This window comes from Rhineura floridana, chromosome 2, assembly GCF_030035675.1.
Source record: "Rhineura floridana isolate rRhiFlo1 chromosome 2, rRhiFlo1.hap2, whole genome shotgun sequence".
Taxonomy (NCBI): domain Eukaryota; kingdom Metazoa; phylum Chordata; class Lepidosauria; order Squamata; family Rhineuridae; genus Rhineura; species Rhineura floridana.
The window spans coordinates 103,932,497-103,945,686 of record NC_084481.1 but is presented as its reverse complement, the minus strand read 5'-3'; the positions used below and the strand labels follow the sequence as shown (position 1 = coordinate 103,945,686).

The window sequence follows — 13,190 nt, the reverse complement described above, 5'->3', positions numbered from 1 at the left end:
GACTACACCACAAATACCTATTTTGACATTCATAAGCATGCATTTATTTTTATTTTTTTTAGAAATATACTTCCTAGTATCTTCTATGTGTCTTACCATATATGGGTTTACACTAAATCCTAAAAACACTGTGGTGCTTCATTCTGAATAACATGTATAGAATTGCATTGCACATGGAGACTGTATGCAATCTAGGGCTATAATCTAAAACCCATGGGTATAATCTAAAGCCAGTTTGCCTTTTGCACTTTCAAGCATAAGAGAGAGATTTGTTTGATTGCTTCTGTACACATTCAGTGACACTAAGTACAGCCACTTACATTAAAGTGAAGGCTACAGACCTGTGCTTACTTATTTAGAAGTAAATCTCACTGAACAATTTAGGATTTGCTTCTGAGGCTTGCTCTGTGACAAGTGCCTAGGACTTTCCAGAAGCAAGGAAGAGTAATTGCAGAGCAAAATAGGCTTTCTCCATGAGATAGAAAGTAAATGGCTCTGCTGTTTGGCTGGCAGTGACCTAAATGCTCATAGTTTGAGAGCTTAAACATATTGTAGAGCCCAGGTACTTGAAGAGCATAATATAAGAGTACAAGGTAATGCGCTACTTATATTATCCTGGAGGTTGCATCTCCTGAATTCTAGTGTCTGTAATGAAGTCCCCTGTTCCTGTCTCATCTCTGCCATGAATTAACTAGGTGGCTTTAGCAAGCCATTCTCTCAGCTTCCCCCAATCTGCAGTATAGGAGATGATCAGAGTTGTTGGTAAAGATTACAACTAAATTTTTATTTTTTCACATGCACGTGAAGCAGTGGAGGAGGGTGAAGCTAATGCGTGGGCATAGGGACTAGCTACAGTAGGGCCCCGCTTTACAGCACTTTGCTTTACAGCGATTTGCTAATACAGCGGTCTCAGATGCAATTAGACTAAAGCCCCACTCATATGGCACTTGTTCCGCTTTTATGGCAGTTTTTGGGCATCGCGCGCCATTCTATTCAATGGGTTCCACTTTACAGTGGTTTTCGCTTTACAGCGGGGGTCCAGAATGTAACCCGCCGTATGGGTGGGGCCCTACTGTATTGGTAGACAGAGCTCATCTAAATTTAGCCGTGGTAGTACTGTGGAGTTGTGTTATGTTGCTTGTTTTAGTTTTGTAGTTTTTAGATTTTAATTATTATAGTAAATGAGAATATTTTTATGGAGCTGTGCATTGCTCTGGATTCCTTTGGAGGGCAGTATATAAACATAGTAGTAGTAAATATGCCAAAGCACAGAAGCAGCATTTCAGCAGGTTAAATTGTGCTATGTGTGTCCTTACAGCATTTTTCTAGAACCAGAGAAAGGTATAGAATCCCTGTGTTGCATCAAACCTGGTAGTCCTAAAAGAGCCCTTAAGCCAGGCATGGGAAATCTCTGGCCCTTCGGATGTGCTGAATTACAACTCCCATCATCCTTGGTCATTCCCCATGCTTGTTGAGGGTAATGGAAGACAACATCTGGAGGCCCAAAGTTCCCCATGCCTGCCTCACACACTTACCTGTTACCCTTTGAACAATGCGGCTTACTTCTAAGTAGACATGTATGCACTGTTGGATTACTGTTGGTAACCACCAACTGTGGTAAATACTTTGTGTTTCTTACATGAACATATATAGTGTAAGTGGAGGATGCTGTAATGTTTTCTCATATAATAATACAAGTAACTAAAACTTTCAGAGTTGTGCAAAATGGAAATGGTCTGCCTTCAAGTCGATTCCGACTTATGGCGACTCTATGAACAGGGTTTTCATGGTAAGTGGTATTCAGAGGTAGTTTACCATTGCCTCCCTCTGAGGCTGAGAGGCAGTGACACTGCCTACACCCTTACAGTCATTTGCTTGTGTCATTTGTGGGTGTCCTTGGATCTCGTTTTTAGGCAAAGGGAGAAGAGCAACACTCTGTTGCTTTATAGCTTTTGACTAGATGCTTTCTTCTTCAAATGTTTTACAGCAAAAAGGCAGCAGTTAAGGAGGTGAGATGGTTTTGGAGTCTCTCAGGAAAACAGAAAGCCAACAGGAGCCTCCAAGAGAGGATAAGTGTGAAGGCAGCCATTGTTGTGTTCCCCCCTCCAAGAAGCCTCCACATTTCCAGCTGTGTATTAGCAGGTTGACCCCCTCCAGGCTCCCCCTGCCCCCTTCCTGCTTGGCAGGGACTGTGGGAAAAGCATGAGATGGCTTCAGCCCCACCATTTTCTCTCCTCAGTGCCCGGAAGAAGCTGCTCACCTCCCACCTCCAGCCAAACAGTTTGAAGTTCGTGTGAAGCTGGTTTAAAGGAAAAACACATCTGATCTCTAAAATCACTGATTTTGAGTAAAACTGGCATAACTGCAAGGGTATCTTTACCTAGTCCTAGCAAGCATGGACAATGTGTGATAAGGGAGTCAGTGTAGTTTTGCCATTCTCCACATCCCAGAATGCATAATAAGGCCCTAGTGTAAACAAACACCAATGTGTGGTAACATAGAAAGTGATGTTGCTAGGCTTCTCCTTCAGTTATTGGTCAAAGGATTAATCTGTGATCTCAGACCTGAGTACAAAACTACATTATTTCATATTATAATCCTTCTTGGGGTAGGATGGCCAAAAAAAGAGGAAATGTGTCACCAAAAAAAGAGATTTGCATAACATTTGCATACACTGATGTGTGTGTGTATATATTTTTATATATGAAAATTTAGACATTGAAAAAATGGTCTGCCTTCAAGTCGATTCCGACTTATGGCGACCCTATGAATAGGGTTTTCATGGGAAGCAGTATTCAGAGGTGATTTACCATTGCCTTCCTCTGAGGCTGAGAGGCAGTGACTGGCGCAAGGTCACCCAGTGAGCTTCATGGCTGTGTGGGGATTCGAACCCTGGTTTCCCAGGTTGTAGTCCAACACTCTAACCACTACACCACACTTACTGTAATCTAAACAGAAATATAATACAATATACTTTAAATTGGATTCCTGCATTCAGCAGGGGATTGGACTCAATAGCCTTATGGACCTCTTCCTACTCTATTATTCTGATTCTGTGATCTCACCATAGTGGAGAAGGTGGTGACTTGTGGACTTTGTTCACTCTGCTGCCCAGGTGCTAACTATTGATGGGAAACTTCAAGACCTTGCTCTTCCTTCTTATGGTTCTGTGTCTTTCAACTTGACTTGGACTGGTAGATGTAGATGTACTGCCCTCAAGTCTATTCCGACTTATGGCAACCCTATGAATAGGGTTTTCATGAGGTCGAGAGGCAGTGACTGGCCCAAGGTCACCCAGTGAACTTCATGGCTATGTGGGGATTCGAACCCTGGTCTCCCAGGTCGTAGTCCAACACCTTAACCACTACATCACGCTGGCTCTCACTTGGACTGGATAGCCCTTCAAATAGAGGACAGTTCTCTTAAAGTAGGATACATGGTCACCCTACCCTTAGGTAATGTTCCTTTGTTGTCTGCTAGCATTGTCTTTGGCCTTCATCTGTTTTTTGGGGGAGGGATGGAGTGGAAGAAGACCTGACCCAGTTCATCCCATTCTCAAACTTCTCAATTCCTATGTTTGTATGTGTTTCTACAGGGCATGGAAGGAAAGTCTGTCCCTGAAAGAGTTGCAGCGCAGAGGTGTCTGTTTGCTGAAACTTGAAGTAACCAGCCAAAGAACTGGGTTGTACGGCCGTCTGCTTATAATTTTACAACCTAGAAGGCATGGCTCAGAGGCAGAGCTGCCCTGTAATAGTTTTGGGCCTGGTGAGTAATCAACTGTTGACTTCAAAAGAAAGCAGACTGAAAAGCTAAGCCTAGGTATATGACATCACAAGTTCTTTCTATGCCAGTCTTGATTTCACAGCTTTAGAATTACAGTGGAATAGCACCATCAAATGGCAGGAAAACCATCCTTACTTATTTTATTTTTAATATATTCACATACCACTTAATATTAAAAGCAGTCTCTAAGGCTGTAATCAACTACATACTTACTTGGAAGTAAGTCCCATTGAACCCAATAGAGCTTGCTTTTGAGTAGACATGGATTGACGACAAATACAATATATGTAACTGAGAAACTACAATATAATACAGTGCAATGCAATATTAAACAAAACTAGAATAGAAGGCAACATAACAATAAAATCTCAAAGAACAAAAACATAGCAGCACATTTGAAAATTAATACTAATTAAAATTAAACTGTGGGTTAGACTGTTATGTGATCTTGCTTTAACTTTAACCTATATTAAGAAACCTGCAATATTAGGTCTAATTTACTTGATTAAATAGTTAGAATTTAGCTCAAAACTGGTGAAACCTAATGATGAGAGCAAAGCTGGAATCCAGTTACATCTCCCATTCACTCCCTGCCCCTCCTGATAGGTGTCAAACAGTTTTGGCTGGAGAAGATTTAGGGTTGCCAGGCTCAGGGCCTGAGGCCAGGCAACCAAGTGGTCTTCTGTATCTTTAAAAGTTGTGCAGGGGGAAAGGAGAATTCCACCTTGTGGTTTTTCCCATTACAATGTTGCAAGAACACCTGCACTTGGCTGACTTTCTCTTCTCCTAAAGATACAGGATCAGTCTCTGGCTCTGAACCTGGCAACCCTACGAAAATTCCACAGAAGGCTGGATGGTGCTAAGTTGTGTGACATTTGCAGTGTGGGGAGAGGCAAAACAGACCTTCCATGCTAGGACAGTTGGCTAGAAATTCATTAACTAAAATAGAGGTGGATTCTGCCCTCTGTTTCGAGGACCATGGTTATGCACTGCATTCTGGCTCGGGATTATGAATCCGAGGAAGTGGCAATGGTCCTTTAAGGTTCATCCTGATTGGCAGACCTAATGCCTCAAGAACAATGCATGTCTTTGTGGTTTCCCAGGGTAGTTTTCCACTTACCCTGTTATAGACTATAATTTTAAATGGATGCATCTTCTTTAAAGACAGCAAACCTATAGAACAACCAGACACTATGGCTCCAGAGTGCTTCCCTCACCCCATTAATTGATTAGTTTTTTAAATCTTCGATGTGCTTATCTTGCAATTGTTTTTAAAAAGGGAAAACCAGTCCCTAGAATCTTTTTCTAAATCATCTTAAAAAGCAAAAAGCTGTCTAATGTAGAAACTCCAGAGGGGCCTTTTAAACTAAATCTTTCTCCTAGTACAGAAACAATAAAAAAAGTACATTGGCTTTCCAAGAAAAAATGCAAATTTGCAGTAATAAATTACTGGTATGTAGACTGTTAATAAGACCTTTTACTTCTTGTTCTTAACTAGAGCACCACGCAGGCCACAGTTTAGAAAATCAGTTTCTTGTGGTCCTTACCTGGTTTTATTAGGAGCAGTCTGTCATTAAACCATTATTGCATAGTTAAGCAAAATTGTTTAGCAGAGGCCCATACCTGAAGTAATCTGCTGTTTACAATATTTGTAAATAATTTGGGCTGCAATCCTGTTCCCGCTGATTTACAAATAAGCTCCATTGAATTAAGCTCTGAATAGACATACATAGGATTACATTATTATTTTGCTGCTTTGCAAAAAATAAAATCATCTTACCTTCACTCCATTCCACTTGGTGTTCCTACCAACTGCTACATTCACTCTTCCCTCCTCCCACTGTGCTGCTCTTCTCCCCTTGAAAGCAAGATGAAGGGAGTGAGCAACCACCACTAACATTCTGTCTGTGCACACTGCTGCAATAGTGGTAGCTTTTTCCTTGTATACAGGCTCTGTTTTTGGTGTAAAAGAGGAGTGGCTACGGAAGGTGAAGGTGTCTTGTAATTCTAAGGCTGGAAGGGAGACAGTTCTGCATACAGCTTCCCAAATGTAGCTAGGTTTAACACACGCCAATGTGTGTGTCCTCGGGGTTCCATGCTGGACCTCTCCCTTCCAAGTCTTGCAGGGGGGAAGAGTCAGAACATAAGAAGAGCCCTGCTGGATCAGGCCAGCAATCTAGTCCAGCATCCTGTTCTCAGAGTGGCCAGTCAGATGCCCATAGGAAGCCCGCAAGCAGGACATGAGCACAAGAACACCCTCCCTTCCTGCAGTTTCCAGCAACTGGAATTCAGAAGCATACTGTCTCCGGCTGTGGAGGCAGAGCATAGCCATCATGGCTAATAGCTACTGAGAGCAACACAAACGCTCCATGTGCTGTGAAGACAGCATATTGTGGTAGATGCTTTTTCTATCCTCCCACCCTGTCCCTCAAAGGTTTCTGTGTTGAACAGTGTTCCAAGGAATCTTCTAGGGCTGTTTCTTTCCCTCTTTCAGAAGATGGGAAGGAGATAAATAGGCAGACTAGTTTTTAAGGATAGGAGGGATTTTGGAGACTCAGGCCCCATCTGCCCTATGCATTTAAAGCACTGTAACAGTCATTGCTTCCCTTAAGGAATCCCAGGGGCTGAAGTTTGTGAAGGGGGCTGAGAGTTGTTAGGAGACCCATATTCCTCACAGAGATCTACAGTTGTCAAGAGTGGGTTAACAGTCAATCCCTCTTCCTTGGGAACTCTGGGAACTGTAGTTCTGTGGGGGAATAAGGGTCTCCTAACAACTCTCAGCACCCTTAACAAACTATAGTTCCCAGGAAGCCATGACTGTTTAAAGTGGTATGATACTGCTTTAAATGTATAGTGCAGATGGGGCTTCACCTGGGGTCAATTCTTTCTATAAGCCATCAGGCAAATGATTAATTGTATACCACAATTAACTCTTCAGCTCTGCATAATAATGGCCATCAGGGAGGAGCATGGCATTGTATGCTTGGCTATTTTAAAACAAAAGACTATGTGAAAATAGGTTATATGGAGTTAGACAAACAAGAACGTTGGGAAGAGTCCTCCAGAGACTTGAAAAGCACATAATTTTCCTTTGCACTGTTTCTGAAAGAACACTTCATTTCTGATATGTGCAACAAATGCTAGCATGGGCTAAAGAAATTGTCTGGTGCGTTCACAATTGCTGGTGACTGATCCTTTCAATTATGCAGAACTGTTTTCTTTTAATGAAGAAGTATTTCAGAAAGATAAAGGAGGAGAGAGATGGGGGGGAAAGACAGATGGAAAGTAAAATGAAAATGTGGTTTTTCTAGTTGTAACTGAGTGATGAGATCCTAAGAGAAGGTTACTTTCCCCCCAGGTTTAAGCACAGTGGATTGATTTTATAATGGCAATTTAAACTGGCAAACTCTGTAATGATTTAAGATGCATAGCAACCTTTATTTAAATCATTGGTGTTAAATGAGCTTCATTAGTACTTTTATTAGTTTCAGAAGCAGAATGTCTTATTGGTGAATACAATCAATTTTATTTTTTGTTTTGGAACTAAATGTTGTTCACACTACTAAAGTTTGATATATTTTAGAAATACAAATATGTGTGTGTATTTTAGATTATAATGTCTACCCAGAGGGCCCCGTATATCACTGTGAATCTGGAGACACTGGAGGGCAGCAAACTAAGTTCTACTAAAGCTAATAAAAATGACTAACTTAGGTCCATTAATTCTAATGGGTCTACTTTAAGTAGAAGGTAACTGGATACAACCCTTACTGTTCACTATGGGTGTCCTGGTAAGCCATTCTTAATTCTTTATGGCCCGGGAACAGAGCTGGATCAAGATCCTAAAAATCATGGATTCTGGCTTCCCTGAGGGTCAGACTGAGCTGCCCTTTAAAGATCTGTAGTTTCTCACTCCTCTTTGTCAGGATTGGTATTTCCTGATTTAATCTTCTGTCTTTGTTTTGTTTTGCTTTGGGTGGGAGTTGCATCTTATCGCAAGCTTTTTATGTTGTGTGTCCAGATTTTGGCACTGTTGAATACCCACATGATATGTATTTCCTGTGGCAGCAGATGTTTTTGGGCCATGGTAGTTCAGTCAGGATTCTCCTGGGTTCTGCATGGATGTTCTGGGGCCTAAAAGGGGACCCTTGTAAAGGGTTTAAAGAAAGATGAAGCTACTCAGATAGCTGTAATTGGTGCTCCTCATGAGATGCATAGTGATTTTAATAGGGAACTTCTGGAAACGTTGCCAATATTGTGCCCTACACTTTAATTGGAAGGGTTACCTACTAAATCAGATGCTTAATAAATTATGACTATGTGTTTGGATGTTTTCAAGAGCTATTTTGACATCTGAATAGCAGCTTGAGTCAATATGGAGTTTATTGTTTACTGATCTTTCTAGCATCCTGTTATATCTTAGAGCAACTTTGAATGTGACTGAGCAGTGATCAGAATAGTCCCCTCTTCTCTGTAAGCTAATTTAACTATACCACAGTGATCAACATATGTAATAATCTAAAATATTTCCAACATTAGATGCAGCAGAGATATAAAGAAGCTCAAGGTGTTTTTCCCCGTCTATGGTGTGATTGCAGTTTAATAAAAGATTAAGCAAACAGTTACAGAAATTAAGGGATTTGAATTACAAATGGATCCTGTCACTATAGTTTGGGGCTGTGTAAAACACCAGATAAGGAAATATAAGGTTATTTTGGTTCACATAATATAGCAGCAGCCCAGATAGCTAGGATATGCTGGTACCCTTTTTGACCCCCAACTGACCAGTGGTTGGGAAAATATGGGAGGTCATGGTAATGAATAAAACTACTAAATATAATAGGAGGGAAGAATTCAGTTAACTCTGAAATTTCAACAAAATTGGGCAATTTTTGTGTGTTCCTGGAATCGATACAGAACTGAAGAAAAAAATCATGTGTGATATACTGAGTATGTAATGATACCTTGTTTTCCTTTTTTGTTTTGTTCATGGATGTGGAAAATGTAAATAAACTTGGAAAAAACATTAAATTGTGACTATTATGATCTATCATAGGTTAGCTATATCACAGCTGTATTGTCTCATATAACCAGAGCTTGAAAAAGTTACTTTTTTTGAACTACAACCCCCATCAGCCCAATCCAGTGGCCATGCTGGCTGGGGCTGATGGGAGATGTAGTTCAAAAAAGTAACTTTTCCAAGCTCTGCATATAACTGACCTCAGCAATTAGGTGTTTCCCCTTTAGAGACCTTGATTCTGAGCTGATACAGATTGTAATGCATCTCTGTCTTTGACTTCATTGGAACTACACTAGGTTGCACTGATATGGCTAGTCTTCTACAGGACTTCTTAAAGATCCCATCTGTCATGACACATTTTGTAATCTAGAAGTTTAGAAATATAAAAACAGTCGTGAGCTTAGTCCAAAGTATGTTAGGCATGCCTAACATACTTTGAAATTAAAGTGAGAAGTGCTTAAGTCTCATTGGCATGGCTAGTTTCCAACTGTAGTGATTGTTCAACCAAAGACCCCCTCTTACACTGTTGCGTTGCTACCAGGTCAGCTATAAAGCATGTCTTCATATTAAGCATATTAGAATACATTGACTTGAACTTATTAATGCAAGATGGCTACTTATCTTTTAAGGATATGTTTAAAGAGTAATTTCCTATGCTGTTAAAACAGAAGTTAACAAAGTTGGTGCCTTCAAAAAGTGAATACCTTAGGTGGATCTATAATAGAACTTGTATTATGTCCTCCTATGCCATGTTCTCTCATCCAGTCCATACTACAGGCAGCAACCAGCCAGCGTGGGATGAACCTGCTGAAATGAAATAGCAGGACCTTGAATTCTTAACTCAGTGCCAAGTTCTATGCTTTTCCTATTCTCGCTTTAAGGGGAAGCTTTGCAACTGATTAGTCAGGATCTTGGTGGGGTGGTTTAGTGGGAAGTGGAAGTGAGTCCTGTAAGGTGCAGGCAGCCAGGTGTGCAGAGTTGGGTAGGTGAATTGCACAGGGCTCCTGCAGTCATCCCTGAGGACCCGAATGCTTAATAGTAAGGCACTCCATGTAACCGGAGCTCAGTGGAACACATACTTTGTATGCAGGCCCCAGGTTAAAACCCTAGGTTAAATAAAGCTGTGGCATGCAGTCGGAGAGACCACTGACTGAGATCTGCTGCAAGTCACAGTTGGCCATATTGGATGAAATGGACAAATAGTCTAATCTGGCATAAGGCAGCTTCCTGTGTTGTTCTCCTGTTCTGTATCCTGAATGTTCTTCTCCATTATGATTGTCTTCTGCAGGTGACATTATCGGACTTTATGAAACTGCTAGCCAAGGTGATCCACTCTCCACAGGAATTGTCACCCGTATAGCCCCCAGATCGATTACAATTGCAGTTGATGAGCCTGTGAGCTTGGGCCAGGAGAACTCGTATCGTCTGCTGAAACTTGCCAATGACATCACATACAAGAGGCTTAAAAGGTAAAGCTATTAACACAGGACAGGACTTGTTTATTATATACTTTAAACCTTCCTTTCCAAAAGTTGTAATCACTTTTCAAGATTTGTAATAACAGTGGGGACAGGGGAAGTAGCACGCAATCCCCCATACTCTGTCTCTTATTTTATTATTTATTAGATTTATATCCCGCCCTTTCTCCCAGCAGGAGCCCAGGGCGGCAAACAAAAGCACTAAAAACACTTCATCGTAAAAACATCATAAAGCATCATAAAAACAGAGTTTAAAATATATTAAAACAAAACAACAATTAAAAACATTAAAACAAAACATCTTTAAAATATTTTTAAAAAGGCTTTAAAAACATCTTTTTAAAAAAGATTTAAAATATATTAAAAAAACATTCCAACACAGACACAGACTGGGATAAGGTCCCTACTTAAAAGGCTTGTTGAAAGAGGAAGGTCTTCGGTAGATGCCAAAAAGATAACAGAGATAGCGCCTGTCTAATATTTAAGGGGAGGGAATTCCACTAAACTAAAGATCCACTACACTAAAGGTCCATTTCCTATGTTGTGCGGAACAGACCTCCTCATAAGATGGTATTTGCAGGAGGCCCTTGCCTGCAGAGCGCATTGATCGACTGGGTATATAAGGGATAAGACGATCTTTCAGCTATAGAATCGTAGAATCATAGAATAGTAGAGTTGGAAGGGGCCTATAAGGCCATCAAGTCCAACCTCCTGCCCAATGCAGGAATCCAAATCAAAGCATTCCTGACATATGGCTGTCCAGCTGCCTCTTGAATGCCTCCAGTGTTAGAGAGCCCACTTCCTCTCTAGGTAATTGGTTCCATTGTCGTATAGTTCTAACAGGAGGTTTTTCCTGATGTTCAGTTGAAATCTAGCTTCCTGCAACTTGAGCCCATTATCCTGTGTCCTGCACTCTGGGACAATCAAGAAGAGATCCCGGCCCTCCTCCGTGTGGCAACCTTTCATGTACTTGAAGAGGGCTATCATATCTCCCCTCATTCTTCTCTTCTCCAGGCTAAACATGTCCAGTTCTGTCCTCATAGGGCTTGGTTTCCAGTCCCCTGATCATCCTTGTTGCCCTCCTCTGAACCTGTTGCAGTTTGTCTGCATTCTTCTTGAAGTGCGGTGACCAGAACTGGACGCAGTACTCAAGATGAGGCCTAACCGGTGCTGAATAGAGGGGAATTAATACTTCATGTGATTTGGAAACTATACAGCCTAAAATAGCATTTGCCTTTTTTGCAGCCACATCACATTGTTGGCTCATATTCAGTTTGTGATCAAGAACAATTCCAAGATCCTTCTCATGTCGTATTGCTGAGCCAGCTATCCCCCATCTTATAACTGTGCATTTGGTTTCTTTTTCCTAAGTGTAGAACTTTGCATTTATCCCTGTTGAATTTTATTCTGTTATTTTCAGCCCAATGCTCCAGCCTATCAAGGTCCCTTTGAATTTTGTTTCCGTCTTCCATGGTATTAGCTGTGCCTCCCAATCTTATATCCTTTGCAAATTTGATAAACATGCTCTGTACCTCCTCATCCAAGTCGTTAATAAAAATGTTGAAGAGCACTGGGCCCAGGACCAAGCCCTGTGGTACCCCACTCATTACTTCCACCCAGTTTGAGAAGGAAGCATTGATAAGCACTCTTTGAGTACGATTCTGTAGCCAACTGTGGATCCACCTGATAGTTGTTCCATCCAGCCCACATTTAGCTAGCTTGCTAATCAGAATATCATGGGACACCTTGTCAAAAGCTTTGCTGAAATTGAGATACGTTATGCCCACAGCATTCCCTCAGTCTACAAGGGAGGTTACCCAATCAAAAAACGAGATAAGATTAGTTTGGCAGGATTTCTTCTTCATAAATTCATGTTGGCTCCTAGTAATCACTGCATTGTTTTCAAGGTGCTTACAGATTGACTGCTTTATAATCTGCTCCAGAGTTTTTCCAGGGATTGATGTTAGGCTGACTGGTCTGTAGTTCCCCTGTTCCTCCTGGTATCCTTGTTCTAAGCTTTATATGGCTTTGTACACCAAAACTGGAACCTTGACTTTAGCCTGGTAGTTAATAGGTAGTCAGTGCAATTCTTTCAGCAGCAGGATGACAGGTTGGCAATACCCTGCCCCAGTGAGCAGTCTCGCTGCCAGCTTCAGCTTCTGGACCAATCTCAAGGGATCCAGGAGCACCCCCAGAGTACGGACCTGCTCTTTCAGAGGGTGTATCCAAAGCAGGCAACTAACCAATTATCCAAACTTGGCAACCACCAACCCACAGCATCTCCATCTTGCTAGGATTCAGACTCAGTTTATTGGCCCTCATCCAGCCCACCACTGAGTCCAGGCATTGGTCTAGGGCTTGCATGGCCTCTCCTGATTCAGATGTTACAGAGAAATAGAGCTGGGTATCTTCAGGGTACTGCTTGACACCTTGCCCAAATCTCCTGATGACCGTTCCCATATAGATGTTAAACATCACTGGGGACAAGATAGTACCCTGCAGCACCCCATAGCACAACTACCAGGGGTCTGAAAGGCAATCAGCCAGTGCTATTCTCTGAAAACGACCTTGGAGATAGGAGCAGAACCACTGTAAAGCAGTGCTTCCAATACCAATCTCACCAAGTCGGCCCAGAAGGATACCATGGTCAATGGTATCAAAAGCTGCTGAGATACAAGGTAAGAATAACAGGGTCACACTCTCCCTGTCATCCCGATAAAAGTCATCCATCAGGGCAACCAAGGCTGATTCAGTCCCTTAACCAGGCCTGAACCCAGATTGGAATGGGTCAAGATAATCTGTTTCATCGAAGAGTACTAGCAATTGCTGTGCCATAACTCTCCCAATCGCCTTCCCTAAGAAGGGGGTATTTGCAACCGGTTGGTAGTTGTCGCAAAGCAATGGGTCCA

The 13,190-nt window shown here is 41.7% G+C and overlaps 1 protein-coding gene across 2 annotated transcripts in view; it reads left to right on the top strand.

Moving 5' to 3' along the window:
* IGHMBP2 (immunoglobulin mu DNA binding protein 2) overlaps positions 1-13,190 on the top strand; it is a 110,420-nt gene that overhangs the window by 450 nt on the left and 96,780 nt on the right. For both annotated transcript variants that reach the window (XM_061609917.1, XM_061609916.1), the window contains exons 2-3: positions 3,596-3,765; positions 10,092-10,272. In XM_061609917.1, the coding sequence (XP_061465901.1) occupies positions 3,596-3,765; positions 10,092-10,272 (351 nt within the window). The remainder of the gene's footprint in view (positions 1-3,595; positions 3,766-10,091; positions 10,273-13,190) is intronic.